Source organism: Borostomias antarcticus, assembly GCF_949987555.1.
Source record: "Borostomias antarcticus genome assembly, contig: scaffold_155, whole genome shotgun sequence".
Lineage (NCBI taxonomy): Eukaryota > Metazoa > Chordata > Actinopteri > Stomiiformes > Stomiidae > Borostomias > Borostomias antarcticus.
In genome coordinates this window covers 94,107-118,127 of record NW_028176542.1, presented here as the reverse complement: position 1 = coordinate 118,127, position 24,021 = coordinate 94,107, and the positions used below count along the sequence as shown (strand labels likewise).

Here is a 24,021-nt window from a genome sequence, read left to right as displayed (position 1 = left end):
ATGACACCGTCTTCCAATGCAAAATATTTCAGAAAATCTTGTTATGAGTTCCCTCTTTTATACACGGGGCGCGCCAGCGCTCCTAAATACCATATGTTCTTTAGGACGGCATATTTCTGAAATAGTTTGACCTAGAGACAAGCGGTTTGTGGACAAATTGCACTATCTGGCAAGCTTTGGTTTATCCATTTGTGTAGCCGACTTCCGTATTTATGTCCAGGAAGCAATCATCTCCATTTTACCGAAAGAAGGCAAAGATAAAGAACAATGCAAAACTTTTAGGCCAATTTCACTTTTGAATTACAAGCTATTTACTTCAATTATTAGCAAAAGATTTGAGACCTTTGTACCCAATTTAATCAATGAAGACCAAACAGGATTTATAAGAGGTAGGCAAACGCAGGACAATATCAGGAGAACTCACCATATTGTAGACAATGCTCAGAAAAAAGTATGGTTCTGGTTAGTCTAGATGCAGAAAAAGCATTTGATAGCGTCAGTTGGCTTTTTTTGTACGAAGTGTTAAAGAGATTTGGCTTCAATGAAAATTTGATGTATTAAAACGATCTATCATGAGCCTACAGCTAGGATTAAGATAAATGGAAGCTTGTCTAATAGTATTCAGTTGGAGAGAGGTTCAAGACAGGGTTGCCGTCTTTCTCCAACCCTCTTTGCCTTATATGCTGAACCACTAGCACAAGCAATAAGGCAGAGTGAAGACCTGCAGGGTGTCAATATAGGGGGGATAGAACATATTGGGCTTTTTGCGGACGATGTTATAGTTTATCTTCAAAATCCAGATGTCTGTTTCCCGAATCGAATGACCTTGCTTGAATCATATGGCCACTACTCAGGGTATAAACTGAATATTGTAAAAACACAAATTCTTTCATTTAATTATTCTCCATCCCAACAAATCAGAGATACATATAACCTGAAATAGAACTCAAAAATAATGAAGTATCTTGGTGTAAATATAAATAAATATAAATAAACCAACATGTTTGAGGCCAATTATGGCAAAATTGATGAAACCATCAAGAGGGATGTTGAAAGGTGGTCAACCCTTCCTTTGGACTTCAGTGCCAGAATCCAAACAGTTAAAATTAATATTCTACCTCGGCTACAATATTTATTTATCCCTCCCAATTAATGTCCCCCAAAACAAATTCATCGCCTTGGATAAGATGGTCTCAAGATTCATTTGGAATAACAAAAAGCCAAGAATAAAATATAAGACACTTCAGCTGAAGGTGAAGGTGAAGCTCTAATGGGGGAATGGCTTTACCGAATCTCAGGGAGTATTTTTATGCAGCTCAACTTTGACCCTTGGCTTGTTGGTGTAGACCCGATTATGAGGCTCGATGGAAGGAAATGGAAAGGGAGGTACAGGGCCACCAGACCCAGGTCCTGGTGGGAGACAAGTATCTGAGAAGGACCCTGAGACATGTTATGGATCCAATAGTAGCATTTACGTTGGAAATCTGGGATGTTATAGTAAACAAATACAAATTAGAGAGAGGGGTTCGCACGCTGAGGTGGTTTGCATATGATTCTAAGTTCAAGCCTGGGATGTATGATTCAATATTCAAAGAGTGGGCACAAAAAGGCATAATGGCGATGTGTACAGTCTCAGAAAATTGTGAATTTGAGCTTCTAAGATCTAAAAACAAAGTATGGTCTTGAAGATAAAGATTTTTTTTTTTTTATATTTACAATTTAGAGATTACTTTACAAAAGAGATAAGGTTAGAACCAGACAAAACTTCAAGTGATGTGATGGGGGTGATAGTAGATGCATACAAACAGAAGGGACCTCGGGTTATCTCTGCTTTCTACCGAGCTTTGGAGGGAAGACGGGGGGAATCAACACTATATAAAAGCAAAATGGGAAGCAGAGTTGAGGATTCAAGTAACTGAGGGAGAATGGTACGTAATGTGTGACACGCAAAGTACTTCTACAAACTCACTAGTATGGAGGGAATTCTGCTGGAAGAATTTAGCTCGTTTTTTCATGACACCCAAAATAAGGAGCAGGAAACTTGCTGTACAACATTGTTGGAGGCTGTGTGGGAGTATGGAGGCTGATCACAAACGTTTTCTGGAATTGTGCAAAGATAAGGCAATATTGCAATTAATGGAATTTTGGGATATGAAATCCCAAATATCTGCACTGTAATGTATCTTGGGAATATTGATGATGAGGTGATGAGGGAAGATCTTTATTTGACAAAAGTATTGCTTGCAGCAAGTAAGAAAGCTGTTACCAGATTTCAGGTCTGAAATCCCGAAACAAGAACATGATGTTGATGTTGTCCGAGAGATTTTTGTAATGGAAAAACTGACATACCTGCTGAGGGTCAAAGAGCACATATTTGAAAAGGACTGGGAAAGATGGGTCGTTTACATGAGGCAGGACACCCACTGAATGATAGTTTACTCCAATTATAGTGTGTGAATGTTGAAGTATCACCAGACAACCTCATTGTTATTAGGGCCCGAGCACTGGCGGTGCGAGGCCCTATTGAAACTCGAAGGATTATTATTATTCTTCTCCTTCTCCTTCTCCTTCTCCTTCTCCTTCTCCTTCTTTACTCCAAACAAATGCCTTTTAGGCGGCCTGAACATCGATGAAAACGGATGAAACTTTGCAGATACGTCAGTCCCGGTGAAAAATTTGATAATTCATGGGTGACGGAAATGGGCGTGGCAAAACGGCTCAAGAGCGCCCCCTGGAAAGTTTAAAATGGCGAGCCCCACCTTTCAGTTTGATGTAGGCGAACGAAATTCGGTGGGCATATGTATTTCATCGAGCCACACTAAAATGGCTCTTGGAGCTATACCCAACATGCAACAGGAAGTCCGCCATTTTGCTTTTAATGTGCCATTTTCCCTTGTTTTTACCATTTCCATGCCTCGTACTTCAACGAACTTCTCCTACAGATTTCATCCGATCAACTTCATATCGGGTCAGCTTCATCTTAAGGCCTTTGTGATCAAAAGTTATCAAAAAAATTGAGTTTTCACCAAACACCCTTGCCGTGGCGCCCCGCCAAAGTTTGACATTTCGCCATAAAACACGATGTCCTCATAACTCCTCCATACATTATCCGATTTGTCCGATATATCTCACGCTTCATGACGGTTCTGTCCTGAACACATCTATGTGTCAGTATTGCATCATACTTATAGCGCCACCTATTGGTGAAACAGGAAGTCCTCATAACTCCTCCATATATTATCCAATTCGTCCGATATATCTCACGCTTCATGACGGTTCTGTCCTGAACACATCTATGTGTCAGTATTGCGTCATACTTATAGCGCCACCTATTGGTGAAACAGGAAGTCCTCATAACTCCTCCATACATTATCCGATTTGTCCGATATATCTCACGCTTCATGACGGTTCTGTCCTGAACACATCTATGTGTCAGTATTGCGTCATACTTATAGCGCCACCTATTGGTGAAACAGGAAGTCCTCATAACTCCTGCATACATCATAAGATTTGCACCAAATTGCTGACGCTTCATGAAGGTCACCTTCTGAACACATCTATGCGTCGGTATTGAGTTACACTTACAGCGCCACCTACTGGTGAAACAGGAAGTACTCAACTCCTACATACATTATCCGATTTACTCCAAATTGCTCGTGCTTGATGAAGGTCGCATCTTGAACACATCTGTAGGTCAGTATTGCGTCATACCTACAGCGCCACCTACTGCTTACAGGAAGTCCTCATAACTCCTACATACTTTGTCCGATTTACACAACATTTCTCACGCTTCATCAAGGTACTGTCCTGAACACATCTATGCGTCGGTATTGAGTCACGCTTAGAGCGCCACCTACTGGTGACAGGAAGTTTCTGTCAGTACTGGACACCGAAATAGCACACCCTTTAACGGCGCCGCACCCCGACCCGTGTGGGGTGCGAGGGCCCGCTCACTGCTGCTCGCAGCACTAGTTTATTTTTAGTTTTAAAGTCGTGTTTTGTTCTTATTACTATTATTTGTATTTGTGTTTATATTGATGTTTTGTTTGTGTCTTCGCAAAATCTAAATAAAAAAACTTGAGTGAAAAAATAAAATAGCAGGATGGCTGAGAGTTCGATTGCAAGATACCGTCTAAAGTTGAGTTTTTGCGTCGTGTTTGTACAAATAACACATCCCACATACAACAAATCTCGACAAATCTAGCGACTTTTCCTGGTCATTTGGGAATGATTGAGATGACAAAGCCCTGCGCATTCTGTGGTTCACGTTACAACCGATTTCACCAGAGCTGAGGGTAAGTCACAACCGATTTCACCAGAGCTGAGGGTAAGTCACAACCGATTTCACCAGAGCTGAGGGGAAGTCACAACCGATTTCACCAGAGCTGAGGGTAAGTCACAACCGATTTCACCAGAGCTGAGGGTAAGTCACAACTGATTTCACCAGAGCTGAGGGGAAGTCACAACCGATTTCACCAGAGCTGAGGGGAAGTCACAACCGATTTCACCAGAGCTGAGGGGAAGTCACAACCGATTTCACCAGAGCTGAGGGGAAGTCACAACCGATTTCACCAGAGCTGAGGGGAAGTCTCATCCTCTCCATGACATTCGGCCAGTCTGACTTGAAAGTAGTGGTGGGAGGGGTTAACCGGTAATCCGGATTGGAGAGCCTTCAAATGCCTTACCGGTTACTAAAAATCACTAACCTATATTCATTTTTTTCTTTTTACCGCTAACCAGCCTCTATAATTATTAAATTAAATTAATCTGTCGAGTCCGTTTCTATGGACGTAATGCAAGTGACGATGTGATCGTGTTCAGCTGTTCTTCGTTCGTTATAATAATGCTGTTTTATTGCGTCTTGTCTTTTGTTTCATAGGAAGGCTCGCTAGGGAATAGGGACGAGTGAACAAGTCTACAGCTTCATCTTACACTCAACCGAATATATTCATCTGATCCTGATTCCTGATGAATGTTTGTTTTTTCATATCGAGAGTAGTCCGTTGTTGGTTTTGACAGAGCTCATATGCGTAAGGATAGGCGACGGGATCAAGTGCAGATTGTTTGAGCGAGTTGGCCTATAGTGTTTTATTTTAGAGATTGAATCAGACTTGTGTCCGTGATTTTTTTGAGCCGACAACTTCTGATATAGGGGCTATAATTTTCTGAATGCACAATGCAGGCTCTGTGTCTCCGTGTCCGTTTTTGTATCTGTAGCCTACAGCTTTGGTGCTACAGCAGCGCTTGTTTATTAAAGCGTGTTTCTCTCTTCATCGCTGTGTTTTTGTCACATTATTATCATTATAGTAGGAATTTCTATAAGTGCACCTCTCATGCTTTTTGCAAAGTTGCCTGTATCAAAACCCAGGTAACGTTAGACCTATTTTAGTCTCATTAATTAATGCTAATTGCTCAACGGGTAACCGGTTAACCGGAAGAAATATGGCTGTTATGCCGGAAAGGAAAATATGCAATTTCTCCCACCCCTACTAGAAAGTAGCGTCATATTTCCAGCTCAGACACCGTGGCCGCTCTGAGGAAGAGCAGCCTGCAAATGAATTGCGCGTACACAACTTAATGACCAATCACAACAATGATTTTGTACAGTTACAGTAAGCACAGTATAATGTTTTTGTCCTCTCTTCCGTTTACTATAAATACACACGATGACTGTTCATTCAGTTGTGGGTTGAGCGGAGCGGAGCAGAGTAATTGAGAGAGCGAGTCAGCAGAATTGTCTGAGTAGATTATTGAGTTGGAAAAACGCCAAATGGCTGCCAGAAGGTTCAATTGTGAATTCAATGTTGGCCAACTTTTACACCTGGATTTGGCAAAGTGATCTAGGAACAGATTTGAAATCATCCTGTCATTTCTGCATTTTGTAAACAGTGATGAGTAGGCCTATGTTGAGAGGGGACAGCAGGGGCAGTGTGGGGTGGCTCTGTGTGCTGTGCCTTGCAATGAGAGGTACCACACTCTGAAAAACTATAAACAGTTTCACCTGGATGGATAGGTACACTGGATAGATGGATAGATTTTCGTTTTCTAAGCAGAAATACTCTGAACACTTGTTTTTAGAACCAGGCGTAGGGATTATACGCATCACTCCAAACGCGTAGCATTGTGACTAGCTAGGTATCGAGGTAAACAAACGTGCGTTCCAACGAGCAAAGTGGATATAAAACGAAAATGTTTAATTAAAAATTGTGATCACTCAACGTGGTAAATACACACATTAAAAACTCTAAACAGAATAGTTTTAAGCGTTATTTCGTGACATTTGGAAAGTAGGCTAATCGGCCTAACCTGGTACCAGTGAATGCCGCTAAGCTAGGCTAATCGGTCCAGGTCTCGCCACTCCATATTGCACACACAGAATTGAAAATGCTTCTTACTGCTTGTCTAACCCCAGGGAAGATGGAAAACAAGCATATTTCACAAAATCTTGGCCTTTAAGCAGCAGCTGTCCGGGGAGGGGAGTTAGAGGAGGGAGAGAAAGAGGAGACGAGCAGGAGTGTGGTTCTAATAGAACAGATTTAAAGGAGCAGACTACACACGAGGATGAGGGGGGCGGGGAGGACGTAGTGTGCAGCCGACAGCGGCGCACGCTTGAGTGAATGATCAGCTTCTGGCTACAGTGTGGAGTAAAAGTCTGGGGATGGAGCAGACAGCAGCTTGGTAATAACACCCTTCCACAACACACACACACACGAGACTAGACTATAGGCTATCCACAAGAACTCACTGCTATCCCCATCCTAGGGACAGAAACCTACTAACCTGTCACCACCAGCAGGGAAGAACAAATCATTGGTGAGTTCAGCAGCCCGGACAAAACGTTTATTGAAACGGCGGTGCGTTGAACACCCTCGGCAGCTGAGAAGATACGGCGGGATTTAAATCCATCTGAAACGGAGCCAGACCTTCGACCACCGCTTCGCCATTTTTCACGTCTGAACAAGTGCGGACTGTGGCGCGAGCGGACACATACAATTTGTATTCCTACCTCAGCCAGTCAGTGGCCACGTTAGATTTTAGAACAGGTAGGGATAGGATGATGAGAGACAGATACAAATTTAATAAATAAATACAATAAAATTGATTTTTTTGTTTAATATATTTTTTAAAAAGTATCGAAAACGGGGATGGAATGTTTTAAGATCTTTCGATACCTCGATACCTAGCAGTGTTTCGGCCGATACCACAAAGGTATCGAATTTCGATACCCAGCCCTAGTATTTATACCCTCGTCTGCTGTAGTTAAGTGTCACTATTTCACGTTCTGAATTGAATTGACCCACCACTCCCTAACATTTAGCTTGTAGCATCCAAATTTGTAACCAGCTAGAATAGACAAAAGATCAGCTTTAGCAATCGGCCAATTGAAATGGGTGGCTAACAGATCGGAGCATCCCTCGTTATCAGATTGACCCCTCACCCCACACGGAGTGTCACTGTCGCCAGATTGTGATTCATTCAAGTAAGTTTTCTGTCAGAGTCCAGTGTAGTCTTCCATCAAGAGACAGCACAGTAAACGCTTCCATGTTCATTAATTAATGAAAGTCATCGGACCTGGCAAAGCACGACGAGGATAAATCAAGTAACGAAACACGGTGTCCAGCTAATGGAAGGAGAGTGAGTCAAGAAACTGGAGCTTGAGAAATAAGCCACTCCAGGACACCTTCACCTCACCAGTCTGGTATGCTTAAGAGAACATTTAATGCCAAATTCTCAAGCGGGGGAAGGTCCGATGCCGGTTTGTTTTTTCGGCTAGGATTGAAGCGTCTCGTGTAAAAAAAAAAAGAAAGAAAAAAAAAAAAAAAGGTTAATACGCCGATTTATAAAGAGGTGTGATGACTTCAAGATGTGGAGAATTAGCAGCACGCTGAACTTGTGAAGCCCAGGATGTAGAGACGCCTTTACAGAGACGCAGCCTCTGGAGAGAGAACACGCGCTGAGAAGAGCACCAGGGCAGCGGAGACGCAACAATCTCTCTTCTCTTCTGGGGATTTTACAGACGAGACACGCAAGAAATGAAAAGCGCTCCCTGCTGCTCGCAAATCCTGCCAGTCGCACCCGAGTGAGCGTCAGCGTCCCGCGGACACTGGTTCTTCCGAGGAGAAGCGAGCGCGGCGGCGTGCTGGGGCACCGCTGAGGAGTGGAGTGGGGTTGGCCGGGGTAAAGGGGTTCCTCCACAAGCCTCCGTTCCTGTGGACCAGTGATGTGCTCCCCGACCCTCACCTCCACCCCCTCCAAATCAGTTCCGCTCCAGCCGAGACGCCGCTCCGCTCAGCCGGCCCACTGTGCGGGCGCGCTTCCATCCGAAGCTGGTGATGTAAGGCGGCGTTTTTCCGCTTGACTGTATCTGCATGTGTGCTAACGCTAGCGTGGCCTGGATAACGCACACCCAGGGGCTCGGCCCAGACGCAGGAGTGACACCTGCTGAGATGAGCAGCGTGCCTGGATACCGGCGCCTGTTTCTCACCACGGGGCACCAACACACCCACTGGCATAAATAATAACAAACCCAAGACTGGCCCACAGACGACGCAGAGGCACGCGCGCGCGCACACACACACACACGCACACACACGCACGCAAGGCTAAAGGCATCATAAAACCTGTCACACATTAACGTTAATCAGTACAGAGCCGCACATAAAAGTGTTGTGTTGAGCCGAGCGTTCCCAGTCGGGCTGTAGTCGGGCGTGGCCGTGGGAGGAGCCAGAGACGCATGCGTTTGCTGTCAGTCACAGTCATAACGACAGGCTACACCGCTGGGAACCCTGACCTGTTCACAATCACCATCACAAACGGATTGTATGTCAAACACACACAAGGAATTTGGTTCAGGTCAAAGCATTACCGACAATATAGTGTACATATTATGTAAAGACAAATATACAAGACACAGTGTGGAGGGAAAACGCAAGGATCAGGTAATATTTTCAACTGTCAGAGCATGAGCGATGTAATACTAGTTGAAAACGTGTCACTCTCCTCACATTATATAGAAAATAGGACTTGCTCTTCATCACTTGCAAGAAAAAGCCAATTCCTCTCGACGTTGCACTCATAGTTCCTCCGAGTGTGAGAACGAGCGAGTGAGAGGAGGGGGAGGAGGAGCAGACACAGAAATCTGCTCGCGTCGCAGGTCTGCCTGGGGAATTTCCGGGAATTAGGGCTTTCCGACCCAAACAAAACACCATTTTGTCTATCCTGCCATCTGCAATCTGGCACTTTAAATCTTCTCGGCGTTCTCAGACCCCGTGCCGCTTCCAGAACTTCTAAAGGGGGAGCCGTTCGGAGACTCGCTGCTCCGTGCTGCGCTAAGTGTGTGTTTTGCAGCTGAAGTGTGTGTGTGTGTGTGGGCGCTGGCGGAGAGCGTCTGGGAGTTGCGAGGACGGAGGCAGCGGAGTGTCAGGCTGTTTTATTAGCCCAGAGACGGCTCCCGTCACCCTACTGAGAGATGATCTACGTGGGCTCAGAACCGGCGCCTGTCAGGGTGAAAGAGATATCGCTGCAGCGCACGGAGAGAAGAACAAAAGCAACCGGAGCGGCCCACAGCTGTTAGTAAACAGTCGACGGACGCTTCTGCGCTCTCTCACTTTCAGCGCCAGTGAAAATTGAGCAACACAGGGGTGAGGCTTCGCCAGACGAGATTGGAGAGCTGCGGTCGTGTTGTAATGAAGCGGTCTGGGTTTTTTCACCCACCCGGCGTAATAGGCTACTTCAGCATCATTGAGAGGCATTCTACTACTACACAATGAACGGATCTCATCGTGTCCCCGGCTATTTCTTCCCAGTCATCTCCGCTGGGGCATTTGTGCTGCTGCCATCTCTGTGCAGGATTCATGGAGAGCCCTGTAGGTCTAAATGGCGGCTCAAATGCAATATCAACTGATCCTCCTGAGGGAGTGCCCTCTGAACTTTTGGAGCCACCTCAGAGCTCCCTTGCCTTAAACCTTCCCGTCTTGGACATCCGACACCGGCCGCTACATGGTCCTGAGGCAGTGGCACAACCAGGCCACCACTCCTCCTCCTCGTCACCCCTGGCCGGAGCTTCCCCCCCCATCTCTACTAGTCAGGGCTGGCTGGTTCCCATCACTTCAGAACAGAGATCATCTGAAATGCGCCCAAGGCGAGCCGAGGTTGAAGCTATCAAAAGTTCCGGGTCCCATCACAGACTTTCTTTCTAAACTAACGCTGCGCTCACACGCTTGCGTTTGATGCGTCAACATTGACGGACGCCATTCACTTTCAATGGCTGCAGCCGAATGGCATTCTGGTTCCCCATTCTGGTTCCCGGGGTTAGAAACTAGCCAAACTGACCTGACCCTGGAGGACACAGCACACACTGGAGTAAGCAACACCGGGCATGGCAGGTTACGTTGAGCCCAAGGGTTGGGCCGTGTGAATCAAACAGCCAGTGTTCTGGGTCAGGATATCATTTTTTTTAGGTTTCAAACCCGAGTGTGTCACTCACACTCAATCTCCCTCTCACGCGCACGCGCAGAAGAATAGACGCGAGGGTCGCAGCGACAAAGCAGAAAACACAACGCGACCCAGAAATGATGACAGGAGGTTAAAAAACAATACATTATGTGGCTGCGATGCCAGGGGAAGTTGTTCTGCAGGTTTGAGTGAGCATGATAAGGACCCCGGGGCTAAGAAAGTTCTGACGCACAATAATCATCTCACCTATGAATGGAAACTGGTGCGCCGCTCCTGATTGGCCGATGTCAATTGTGCCTAACGCAACTTCCCAAAGTACCTTTAGCTCAGACTGATAATTGCACTATGTATTGTATCACTCGTATAATGGATTATTATCTGCCCATCATGGCCAGACAAGACAAGCCTAGACCGGGCTTGAACATTGAAGCGCATGTCCATACACAGCAAGCAATTTGCGACGGACAGACCTCAATGGCATCGCGAAAAACTGACCACAAGACAGTTAGCCACTGTGACAAATCCACCCCCTTACGTGTGACCGCGGTAGTCCAATGATGGCTGCTCACACTCAAAAGCATCATTAGCTGCTAAATACTTAGGAAACGTCCGCTAGCTTCATATCAGCTGGTCAGATAACGTTAGTATGGAGGCTACGCTTGCTTGTCTTTTAGCTAGAGCTATCCAAGTTACTTGTTAACAGCTAGCTGGTTAATATCCAGTCAAGAACGGATCAGCATGGATGTGGGGATGATGGGCGCCAGGGAGCACTGAGAGGAATGTGAGCTCATTAAACTGGGAACTACTGTCGCCAAGCGCCCCTAGTCCCCTCCTTCGCTCCTAGTCCCCTCCTGCGCTCCTAGTCCCCTCCTGCGCCCCTAGTCCCCTCCTGCGCCCCTAGTCCCCTCCTGCGCTCCTAGTCCCCTCCTGCGCCCCTAGTCCCCTCCTGCAGGACCTACTAGTCCCCTCCTGCAGGACCTCCTAGTCCCCTCCTTCGCTCCTAGTCCCCTCCTGCGCTCCTAGTCCCATCCTGCGCTCCTAGTTCCCTCCTGCGCTCCTAGTCCCCTCCTGCGCCCCTAGTCCCCTCCTGCGCCCCTAGTCCCCTCCTGCGCTCCTAGTCCCCTCCTGCGCTCCTAGTCCCCTCCTTCGCTCCTAGTCCCCTCCTTCGCTCCTAGTCCCCTCCTGCGCTCCTAGTCCCATCCTGCGCCCCTAGTCCCCTCCTTCGCTCCTAGTCCCCTCCTGCGCCCCTAGTCCCATCCTGCGCTCCTAGTCCCATCCTGCGCTCCTAGTCCCCTCCTGCGCTCCTAGTCCCATCCTGCGCTCCTAGTCCCATCCTGCGCTCCTAGTCCCCTCCTTCGCTCCTAGTCCCCTCCTTCGCTCCTAGTCCCCTCCTGCGCTCCTAGTCCCATCCTGCGCTCCTAGTCCCCTCCTGCGCTCCTAGTCCCCTCCTGCGCTCCTAGTCCCCTCCTGCGCTCCTAGTCCCCTCCTGCGCTCCTAGTCCCCTCCTTCGCTCCTAGTCCCATCCTGCGCTCCTAGTCCCCTCCTGCGCTCCTAGTCCCCTCCTGCGCTCCTAGTCCCCTCCTGCGCTCCTAGTCCCATCCTGCGCTCCTAGTCCCCTCCTGCGCCCCTAGTCCCCTCCTGCAGGACCTACTAGTCCCCTCCTGCAGGACCTCCTAGTCCCCTCCTGCGCTCCTAGTCCCCTCCTGCGCTCCTAGTCCCCTCCTGCGCTCCTAGTCCCCTCCTGCGCTCCTAGTCCCATCCTGCGCCCCTAGTCCCCTCCTGCGCTCCTAGTCCCCTCCTGCGCTCCTAGTCCCATCCTGCGCTCCTAGTCCCCTCCTGCGCTCCTAGTCCCCTCCTGCGCTCCTAGTCCCCTCCTGCGCCCCTAGTCCCCTCCTGTGCTCCTAGTCCCCTCCTGCGCCCCTAGTCCCCTCCTGCGCCCCTAGTCCCCTCCTGTGCTCCTAGTCCCCTCCTGCGCTCCTAGTCCCATCCTGCGCTCCTAGTCCCATCCTGCAGGACCTCCTAGTCCCATCCTGCAGGACCTCCTAGTCCCATCCTGCAGGACCTCCTAGTCCCATCCTGTCTCCTAGTCCCATCCTGTCTCCTAGTCCCATCCTGTCTCCTAGTCCCATCCTGCAGGACCTCCTAGTCCCATCCTGCGCTCCTAGTCCCCTCCTGCGCTCCTAGTCCCCTCCTGCAGGACCGACTATGAATGAAAGTTGGGGCTGAGGAGGAACACGTAGTTAACTAGTAGCTAGCTGGCTAGCAAAGTTAGCTTGCGCAAGAGAACGAACGCATCAACCGACAGCGCTCCGTCGAGGAAGCATAAAAGTGTCTGTTCTCATTCAGATAGTAAAGTATGAAGTATTCAGATAGTAAAGTATGAAGGCTTGTTCTCATTCAGATAGTAAAGTATAAAGGCTTGTTCTCATTCAGATAGTAAAGTATAAAGGCTTGTCTCATTCAGATAGTAAAGTATGAAGGCTTGTTCTCATTCAGATAGTAAAGTATAAAGGCTTGTCTCATTCAGATAGTAAAGTATGAAGGCTTGTTCTCATTCAGATAGTAAAGTATGAAGGCTTGTTCTCATTCAGATAGTAAAGTATGAAGTATTCAGATAGTAAAGTATGAAGGCTTGTTCTCATTCAGATAGTAAAGTATAAAGGCTTGTCTCATTCAGATAGTAAAGTATGAAGGCTTGTTCTCATTCAGATAGTAAAGTATGAAGGCTTGTTCTCATTCAGATAGTAAAGTATAAAGGCTTGTTCTCATTCAGATAGTAAAGTATAAAGGCTTGTCCTCATTCAGATAGTTAAGTATAAAGGCTTGTTCTCATTCAGATAGTAAAGTATGAAGGCTTGTTCTTATTCAGATAGTAAAGTATAAAGGCTTGTTCTCATTCAGATAGTAAAGTATGAAGGCTTGTTCTTATTCAGATAGTAAAGTATAAAGGCTTGTTCTCATTCAGATAGTAAAGTATGAAGGCTTGTTCTCATTCAGATAGTAAAGTATGAAGGCTTGTCTCATTCAGATAGTAAAGTATGAAGTATTCAGATAGTAAAGTATGAAGGCTTGTCTCATTCAGATAGTAAAGTATGAAGGCTTGTCTCATTCAGATAGTAAAGTATGAAGTATTCAGATAGTAAAGTATGAAGGCTTGTCTCATTCAGATAGTAAAGTATGAAGTATTCAGATAGTAAAGTATGAAGTATTCAGATAGTAAAGTATGAAGGCTTGTCCTCATTCAGATAGTAAAGTATGAAGGCTTGTCTCATTCAGATAGTAAAGTATGAAGTATTCAGATAGTAAAGTATGAAGTATTCAGATAGTAAAGTATGAAGGCTTGTCTCATTCAGATAGTAAAGTATGAAGGCTTGTTCTTATTCAGATAGTAAAGTATAAAGGCTTGTCTGATTCAGATAGTAAAGTATGAAGGCTTGTCTCATTCAGATAGTAAAGTATGAAGTATTCAGATAGTAAAGTATGAAGTATTCAGATAGTAAAGTATAAAGGTAGTTTAGTGAATGAGGTGGGAACCTCAGGAGCGACTCACCTGGACCATCCGAGGCTGACAGAGCAGGTGAATTCATCTTGGCTCTCTTGGCGTTGGGAGGTCCGACGTCCAGCAGATTCTCAGCCATTCTGCTGGGTAATAACTACTCAGTACTGATGAGAAACCAACCAGGAGTCCTTCCACTTCAAAAAATACAACTGACACCGATTCCCCGGTGTTTTCTAAGAAGTACACCCCGTGAAACGGTAGTTAGTTATAATAATAACTAATAATAATAATAATAAGCTATCTAGCAGAAGAGCCAGTGGGATATAACCGGTTTGAGAGGAAAGAAAGGCAACAGCGCCCCGCTCCGTCTCTCAGCCCATGATGACCCACCACCCAACACACGCATTATTATCCTCTACAATTACCACCGAAAATATCTCAGTTGGAGAAAAAATAAATAAATATAAATAATTAAAAAATAATATGCGAGCTCGAATTAAGTCGCTTTCTCGTTAAACTGCTAGTTTCGCGTCGAGAGAGAATCATTTTTTTTCGTAGTCCAGATGTAGCGCCTTAAAATCCATTTTTGCCTTTAATAAAAATAAGAAAAATCCCAAAATATTTTCTATGCAACGGTTTATTTTTCTCGCCCCGGTCTCCCGGTGAATTCACCGGCTCGGTACCGGAGACACGAGAAGCGGGGCTCTCTGAAGGGGAAATCAAACATACGAGGGGCTTAAAGACGATAAAAACCCATCCAATCCTCGTTTGTTCACAATGATTATCTTCAATTGAATAAAGAATTCGATTTTCTGCAAAATAAAGCCGTTTGAGCGAGGTCTAAATTGCTCGTTTTGATGTTTATAATAATGCTGTCCCGAAATCCCGGCTCGGAGCCGCGTCAAGATGGCGGCTGTGATTCCTCCGATACAAAAAAAGTTTTTTTCTTTCCAGCTCGACTGTGGGGGGGAGGGGCCTGTGGGGGGGAGGGGCCGTGCGTGCTCACGCCCTTACGCAAACCCCACCGTGCGTCATGTGGACGTACATGAAGTTGCCTCTAGGGGTGGAATAGCCCTACTAAAAAAGTATTAGCCTAAGTATCCAACTTTTCTTAAACACTCTCAACTTATACAATAGTTTAACGCCATTATTACGGCTAACATGTATTTTTGTCTGTGACAAAAGATGCCCAGACATTTTGCGGCCAAAATGTTATACATAAATTCAGTAGGGCATGATTAGTACAACATCAAGATCTGGCCTATACTATATCAACTACAAGCAAGACTAAACAATGTTCCAAAAAACAAATTTTATTGGATTTTCAACCTTCATTTGCATACCCCCTCTAAAAACACAGCGTGCTATATACAACAGACAGCCCTAGGAGGCCAAATATCTGTCACAATCTGGTTGGACAGTAATGAAATAAAATCTGAAATTTGAACAGAAATTTAGTAGAGCAACCCCTTATTATGGATATGAGGGGAAGTGCCATGGGTATACTTTGATCTGCCTATTCCTACATGTGGCAGGGTAAGTGTGTGTTTGTGTATGTGAGCATATTTGTATGTCTGTGACTTATGCCCTTGTAGGTCATTGATATGGTCACAGATGGACTTGGTAAAGGGAACACATTCAGGACTCAATTTGACTGAAGTTAAAGCATTCCTTATTTTTCACAAACACTCATACAAGCACATACATCAGACATGCAGGCAAACAGGACACACAACAATTATTCCAACACCTTCTTACAACTTTCCCTCCTGCCTTCACAATATTACAATCTGGCACATGCACATGTATAAATAATACAAAAAGAAACGTTCAGACAATATACAATAGAAATGCATACAGTATGTACAGACACATTGAGTGCTTTGTGCAAATGTGTACATATCAAAACGGCGATGATCGTTCCTCAATGTGCACAACAACAGAGATCTAAGTAAAAGGGATATAAGGCAAAACATATATTCTCTATATATATCCAGGATATCTCAAACCACATCCAGGTAATTTGGCACAGATAAGTCCCAATGTGCCATTCTGTTTGTTCATACAATATCACCAACATCATGTCTCAAATTCATCTTATATAAAGTTGTCATGTTTGCAGTAAAGGCAAATTAATCCCCCCCAAAAACATGTTTTGTTGGGTGGACAAAGTGACAGGCTTCCATGGGCTCTTGTCCCTTTGTCACCTACAAGTGCCACGTAAAATACAAGTCCTATGAGAAGGAAAGATATTTGAAACTCATAAAGAGAGTCCACAGGAGTTTCTCAAATGTTCTAACATGTAGCATATGTCTGCACTCGACCTGATACACGTTCCCCCCACCACCAAAAAAACAAACTTAAATGTATTCCCTTTCTATTATGCAAGATAATACTTTATAAAGTATTTTAACATAATACCGGCACTTCAAAATGTCACTTTATTATAGTATGTGAAATGTGGGCAGGTTATGAGGGTTGTGTGCTCATTATAACCAAGAATAAAAAATTATTTCAAATTCCCTTTTGAAATTATGAGGTCCTTAAGTATTCAGCCCCATTTCTACACATTCGAAAGTATCTGGCCCAGCAGAACAAAAGATTTCAGCATCATTATTCCCTTTTACCAATCTGAATAAATGTATGCCAAACCATGGCAACAGACTGCAGTCAGAATGTTAGCAATATACTAAATATTTGAAAAACAATTGCTCAGAATGTGAGATGTTTCAAGGAAAGGCACGACTCAAAGTCATATAAAAAGTAAAAACTATTAGAAGGTGAAAATCTAAACTACAAATGTACTAAAGCTGTAAAAATGTCTATTCAAAAGCTTGGGAAACTAAACAAGACAATGCTAATGACTTGCTATTGAGAGCTGATTATGATATTAATACAGGACTGAAAAGGCACTAGCAAACTTGCAATACAAGGAACCATTGAATTGATGAACTACAAAAAAGACGTTCTGCTGTTGAAATAAGTTGCATCTTTAACCCATATTAATACCTGTATACCATCTGTGTGATTCAAAATTAACATTTTGTCATGATATTTTACTGAGATGCTTATTTCAGGATTGATACATGTAGATATTTCTTTTTTTTAAGCTTTGAAGCTGTTTTTAAAGACACGTCAGTATTGAAAATATAAGACACTAAGGTGTAAAGAGCTTCACTTGTTTGTTTGTCTTGCATCTGAGCACACAACCCTTTTTAATAAAACAGCGAGACATGACATTTCACTTTCTACAACGACTCTAATCTGTAGATACAATATACAATTGAGCAAAACCAACTTAATTTTCTCATGATACGACTGCACAACATCAAATCAGAATTCAGCAAAAAGCATGGCAACAATGAGATCTACAGTTGAGCGGACTCGAAATACTGTAGGTAGGACTGTATACAGTAGCACAGAACTAAACATGCAGAGTCTAAAGTACTTCCGGAACCTTCCCTTGAAGGACCGACAGTAATTGGGTGTAAATGACAGAATAGTGCCACTCTTACCGCACAATGAAGAATCTGATCTATAGGTTGTTTAGCTTCCAATCAAACAGTCAAACAAAGATTGTACAGTATCTTGAAGAATTTCATCACTAAAAGGTTGGAACCCCCCCCCCCCCCCCCACCCAAAGGTTCTCCTATGTGGACAACCAAAGAACCATTTTTCCCCCCAATAGTGTAAAACTGTCTCAAAAGGAATCCTCTTTCTAAAAGCGTAAAAAAGTATGTTTCCCTAGTTATTACCCCCAAGCATTGAGTGTTTCTCTTTGTAATATGTGCTGGTACAACTAAACAAGCTTTAGTTTAAAGAGCTTTAGTCTCTGTGGTAACTACAGTTAACATTGCCATAGGATTTGGAGAAAGGGGACACATATAGGCTAACCAGCTAGCAGCTAGCATGCTAGCAGTTAGCCTCCTCCAGGGTTACTGAGGGACCATGTATAGCTGAGGGTGAGATTCCTCACTACTGTGGTAAGACAAAGGTTCTAACCAGCGCTGGGAAAAAGCTGCCACATCAGCAAGAGGGGTTTCATTATTTCTTGATTACACTCCAGGCATCTTAGTCATCCTCCAGTTCCGTCTTTTCGGAATGGCAGCTCACGGTGGGCTCACTGGACTCACACACATGTTCACACCCGCTCGCATATGTGCACACACACACACACACACACACACAACACACACACACACACACCGTAGTCGTTCATGTTGGTTTGTTTGCATTTCACAAGGCCTACGCTTTTTTTGGACAGTTGTTCAGCGTGAAAATGATTTGGGCCATGCCTAGAAAAAGGAGACATCAGGTTGTGGCTGTAGTGTTGACCGTGTCACATGACTACCCATGCAGATTGTACTAATAAGCCTTGTCATCTTTTAGCCTCCATCTTTGCTACCCCCCCTGGGATTCCCACCCGCCTAGATTGTGGTACTCCTTTGGCTTTGTTCAAACACACTCTCTGTAAACTCTCTTTTAGCTCGTTAGAAGCCGAATGAACACTGTAATAATACTATAATAACAAGACTGGAGAAAGTAAACTTGGAACACGACCAAAGCGCTGGGCTTCTCAAACCTACACAAATCTAGCAGTGTTGTGGATATTCATTCCCTTTTATTTGTGGTCCAATTTTGTCACCCAAAACTGAATACTGGACTGCCTACTATTCTACGCTAAAGGCACTTAATCAAAAGACGTATGAAGAACAAAGGTGGAGAAAAAACGACTCGAGATTAACGGTGTTTGCTAGAATCAAGTTGGCTCGCGCGTCTCTGCCTTCTCCTTAAGCTCCCAGGTGAGCCACACAGCACTCTCCACCGAAGATACCAGCCAGGGGGATGGAGAGAGACAGAGGGAGAGACAGGAAAGAGAGAGAGAGAGAGAGAGAGAGAGAGAGAGCAGAGGGCTGCTGTAAACCTTCCCAGGCCTGTTCCATGCTCTCCACACACCTCCGAGGTCCTCGGGACCCCTCGGCTCGAAACGTCACAAGAGCCAAGAATAAAATCCTTTCAACGGGAGACGCTCGGCGTGCGGATCTCTGGTCTCTCTCTCTGGTCTCTCTCTCTGGTCTCTCTCTCTGGTCTCTCTCCTCAACCCTCAAACCTCCTCCGCCGGCAGGTACGCCAGACCAAGCTTAAAGGGCAGGAAGCTAACGAAAAACAAGCGGCGCCGTAGCTAACTCTCAGAGTCTGGTTACCTCACCGATAATGGCACCATCATCATCGGCATCCTTCTTGACTAGCTCCGCCCCCTTTCCCGATACAGGTGAAGATTTCTGGGCGGATGGGGGCTGGACGGAGGGAGAGGCGACGGGGATTGGTTGTTTGAGGTTTGTCGGGGGAGGAGCCTGTCCAGCTAGGCTGGTGATTGGCAGGGATGCCGTGCCGACTTGGGAGGAGAAGGCGGAGGAGCGCCGGGCGGCGGTCTCCGCCGAGGGGCCCCTCTCCTGGGCGTCCGCCCTCTCTCCCGGCCCCACCCCCCGCCTCTCCCGTCCCAGGGTCCCCACGCCCACCCCAGGGGCGGCGAGGGGGGTGGCGGCGGCGAGCGACGCGCCAGCAGTGGCAGCAGGAGAGGCAGCGGCGGCGGCGGGCACCATGTTGGCGATCTCGTCCGTGGGGGAGCGCCCGATGCTGCCGTCCACCTGCACCCGTATCTCCGGGGAGACGGACAGCTGGTACTGGGGCACGGCGCCGCTATCGGCGCTCTTGGGGAACAGGAAGGTCTTCATCTGGCCCTTGCCCTTGACATTCACGGTGCCGCGGTAGTCAAAGTCGTAGCCCATGGCGCCGAGCGCGCCGTAGCTCTCCTCGCTGACCTGGACGCGGCACTCCACCCCGGTGGTGTCCATGCGGCTGGCGATGTTGACCGTGTCGCCCCAGATGTCGTACAGAAGCTTGGTGGTGCCGATCACGCCCGCCGTCAGCGGCCCGTGGTTGAACCCGATGCGCAGCTTGAACCCGAAGCCCAACATGTTCTTGTTGAAGTCGTCCACCACGCGCATCATCTCCAGCGCAAAGTCGAACAGCGCCCGCAGGTGGGCGTGTGGGCGGGCGGCCTCGGCGCACTGCTGCGCGTTCAGCCCGGACGCCGCCATGTAGGTGGCGCCGATGGTCTTGATCTTCTCGATGTTGGCGAAGGCCGGCTTGCGCAGCAGCTCGTCGAAGTCGCCGATGAGCTCGTTGAGGACGCGGTAGCACTCCTTGCCGCCCTCGTAGCTCTCCTCGTAGAACTCGCTGAAGTTGACGATGCTGGCGAAGATCACGCCCACGTTGTCGTGGTTCTTGGAGTAGCTCTGCGTCACCTTCAGCTGCTCGGCAACGTGGATGGGGATGATGTTGCGTAGCAACCAGTCGGCCTGGTCGCGCATGTTCTGGATCTTGATGCGGTGTTGGTCGGCCTCCACGTTGCCGTGGTAGTGGAGGCGGTAGCTGACCTCGAACTCGCGGTTCAGGAACCAGACGAGCAGGAGGAGCAGGAAGAAGGCCACGCAGGCCTCCGGGCCGAGCAGGTCCCGGGGGGTCCGGGGGGGCCCGGGGTCAACATCGGTCACGCCGCCGCCGCCGCTGCTGTTGGTCACGTCACTGGACCTAGAGGAGAGAGGGAGGGAGGGAGGGAGGGAGAGGGAGAAGCGAAGGTTTAGGCGGTAAGGGGTAGGGAAAGAGGGATGACAGGAAGAAGAAAGAAAGGAAGTGTATTCTGAGTGAAAGTACGGTACACCACAGGGCTTTCAAACTACACTGAAGATGCTCATGTTCTTTTGAAGTCAGCGCAGCGCTGATAAGAAGTGGCGCGCCTGTTGCAGCTCCGACAGTGGATTCCTTGATATTTACTACGATTCACGAGGATTACCGCCCTGCCTACAGTCGTGAAGCCCACCTAACAATACTGCTACAGCCAAAGCCTGCAGCCTACCTGCCGTTATCACCTGCGAGAGACCGCCTGCTCGACATGCGCGTCCTAACCGCTGAGGCGGCAACTACTGGTGAACTACTACTACTGTGGCGCCACTACAATCACTACTGCTGCTACTACTACAGAAGCTAAGGTATAGTTTAGAGGCTAAACTATTTAGCTAAATTAGGCTAGGCTAACGTTAAACTGGGTTGGGTTAAGGTAAGCAAAGTTCGGGAATTGAGGTAATGTTAATGTTAGCTAATGCATTGGGAAGGAGGCAACGTTAGCTAAACCATTTTTTCAGCACTTTGAGATTGTCTCCCAATGAAAAGTGCTTTATAATGAATTATTATTATTATTATTATTTACTCTACACCCATTACACATCATTCTACTCACCAGAAAAATATACCGTTGGCAACACTGGAAAAGGAGATGAAAGACAGAGAACACTAGTAAGCATGAGAACATCTAAACAGAAGAACCCTGCAGAGAAATGACTTGTAGAGAAGCCACTGTAAGTATTCATAGTTATACTCAGTTGGGCACATTTTTAATGTTACATACTGAAGTGAAGAGTCACACTAAATATGCGATGGTATTTATGCGAGGCTTACAAAGAAAACTTTCACTAGAGAAAGGAAGAAAAAGTTGCTAAGTGCCACAGCATGTATCCTGTGTAGTGACGGTGTCTGACCTGCAGGGGGTGCTGAAGAGCAGGGCGAGCAGCAGCAGTCCCACCACGGTTGCCAGGGCCGACCGCATCCAGCAGCTGAGCTGGCAGAAGTTACAGTACTGGATGATGGCGATGATGACCGCGCAGCAGGTGAACATGGTGAACTGGGACACACAGACAAAGCATGAGGACACTTCAGACATGTGCACATTTGTCTAGTATTATAATAAGGCTGCTATCTTGCCTTGTGTTATTTTAGACAGGTCACTTGTAATTACTAGAATAATTAATTACAAGAATTGCAAAAAGTCGCCTCATGCTGCCAGACACCTTCACTGTTGTGTTTAAAGCCCCTGGGAAGTCTGCAATAGTCTTCTGACTATCTACACGATTCTTACACCTTTCTTACACCCTTTCTTACACCCTTTCTTACACCTTTTCCGAAGCAAAATCCAAGCATTTTTCAAGCATTTTCCAGGTGCAGCACCTAACGCTTGAATAATAATAATAAAATATTGACTCAAAATGATCATTTCACTTCTTCATCACATTAAATCAGATGCTATAGGGCTATAAACAAAAGACTTAGCATCCTATATAGCCTGTCTGAGCCATCTAAAGCAATCACTTCAAACAACCCCCAGACAAAACCTCAATTTCAATAAAGACTTTACTGAAAATGGGCATTGGGCAGAATAAGAGAACAGTCTTTGAGGTAGGCAGTCAATGAGCTCCTTGAGCCTTACAATGTATACAAAATCAGACACTTTGTATTGTGCAGTTGCATATTACATAGATTAACATGCCCTAATTGACATACAATACTAGTACTAATGTATCGCCTCCCTCCCGAAAATCAACCATCATTAGCCTGTGAATTCGCCAGGTCTGACGTTTTGTGGTGATGCAAAGCCTAGCCTAGCCTAGCATAGCCTAGCCTAGCATAGCCTAGCATAGCATAGCATAGCATAGCATAGCATAGCATAGCATAGCATAGCCTAGCATAGCATAGCATAGCATAGCATAGCCTAGCATAGCATAGCATAGCATAGCATAGCCTAGCCTAGCTTAGCCTAGCCATCCATTCCTTTCCATGTATTTCAAAACACTAAAACTACGACAGTGACTAAGACAGTTTGTATTTGTCTTCATCAAGCCAGCGGTCATTAAAACAGCCACCATGTTGTTGGCCTCGTCTGTCTGTCCAACTCGCCGTCATCAGTCGCCACATAAAAACCCACTACGGATCACAAGTCAAGCCAAATCACGCATGATGCTCGAGACGACTCTTCTTCATTTTGTGTGAAAGCATTTGGGACGAAAAAGGTCTCTGACTTATTCTGAAACACAAATTCTGTCAGACGTCAATTTATTATGAAAGTAGCCTAGTTATTACAGTTTATTATGAAAGTAGCCTAGTTATTACAGTTTATTATGAAAGTAGTTATTAAAGTTTATTATGAAAGTAGCCTAGTTATTACAGTTTATTATGAAAGTCAGTCCGGGCGGAGTTAGAGGAGGAAGGAGACTAATGACAAATATATGAGGGTCTATATCTATATTAATATTACTATTAATACATCCATGGTCTATATACACAACCTGGTGCAGGCGTATGTTTTCCTGTTGACTGCTCCAGTTAGGAGATGGAACCAGGTTTGAGGTTGTGACATGGCCACAGCTCTTAGGAGATGGAACCAGGTTTGAGGATGTGACATGGCCACCGCTCTTTTCTGTCCTGGCCACACAGTGAACTGACCACCAACATCAGGACTGCTCATATTTCACCACAGGCTCAAAACTCACCTCTTCAAGAAGCACTACCAAGATTGTCCCTCTTAAGCACCTATTGTATTTTTTACGTATTTACTTTTGCACTTAACCTTAAGCACTAGATTACACTCCTAATTAGTCACTTGTTTAGAATTTTGTCAAGAATTGCAAAAAGTCGCCTCATGCTACCAGACACCTTACTGTTGTGTTTAAAGCCCCTGGGAAGTCTGCAATAGTCTTCTAACTATATAATTTAGGGTATGTACATAAAAGTAAGAATATAAAAGTATGAAAATGTAATTGAAAATCTAGTTGAAATATTGTCATTTAGGTTTTTATAACGTTTCTGATGGTGGTTTTGAATTGGACCTGGTTATGTTCGGATATTATTACTCAATTATATCCGCAAACAAATTATAAAAAAATCCAGTTGTCAGTTGCCCCCCGCCCCTCCCCCAACAGGGACAACTGCAACAAAACGAATCTCTCCCAGAATGCTCTGGGCTTTGCAAAACGGCTACTCTACGTCTTTTAACTGGAGCTCTACTCCTCTCCCTCGACCTCTGACCTCTGCCTCTCCCTGATACCCCGGACCTAGAGATCCATAATGACAGTTGCTTGATAACCACAGATGGGTTCCATGTTGCTTGATAACCACAGATGGGTTCCATGTTGCTTGATAACCACAGATGGGTTCCATGTTGCTTGATAACCACA

The 24,021-nt window shown here is 45.8% G+C and overlaps 2 protein-coding genes across 2 annotated transcripts in view; one reads left to right on the top strand and one right to left on the bottom strand.

The window, feature by feature from the left end:
• crebbpb (CREB binding lysine acetyltransferase b) overlaps positions 1-24,021 on the top strand; it is a gene marked incomplete at its 5' end in the record, with an annotated part of 104,490 nt that overhangs the window by 47,141 nt on the left and 33,328 nt on the right.
• Positions 19,144-24,021, bottom strand: part of LOC311328370 (adenylate cyclase type 9-like) — a gene marked incomplete at both ends in the record, with an annotated part of 7,613 nt that continues 2,735 nt past the window's right edge. Inside the window, 3 exons of the mRNA XM_084462348.1 lie at positions 19,144-20,548; positions 21,255-21,278; positions 21,553-21,695. Of these exons, the coding sequence (XP_084318474.1) occupies positions 19,144-20,548; positions 21,255-21,278; positions 21,553-21,695 (1,572 nt within the window). The remainder of the gene's footprint in view (positions 20,549-21,254; positions 21,279-21,552; positions 21,696-24,021) is intronic.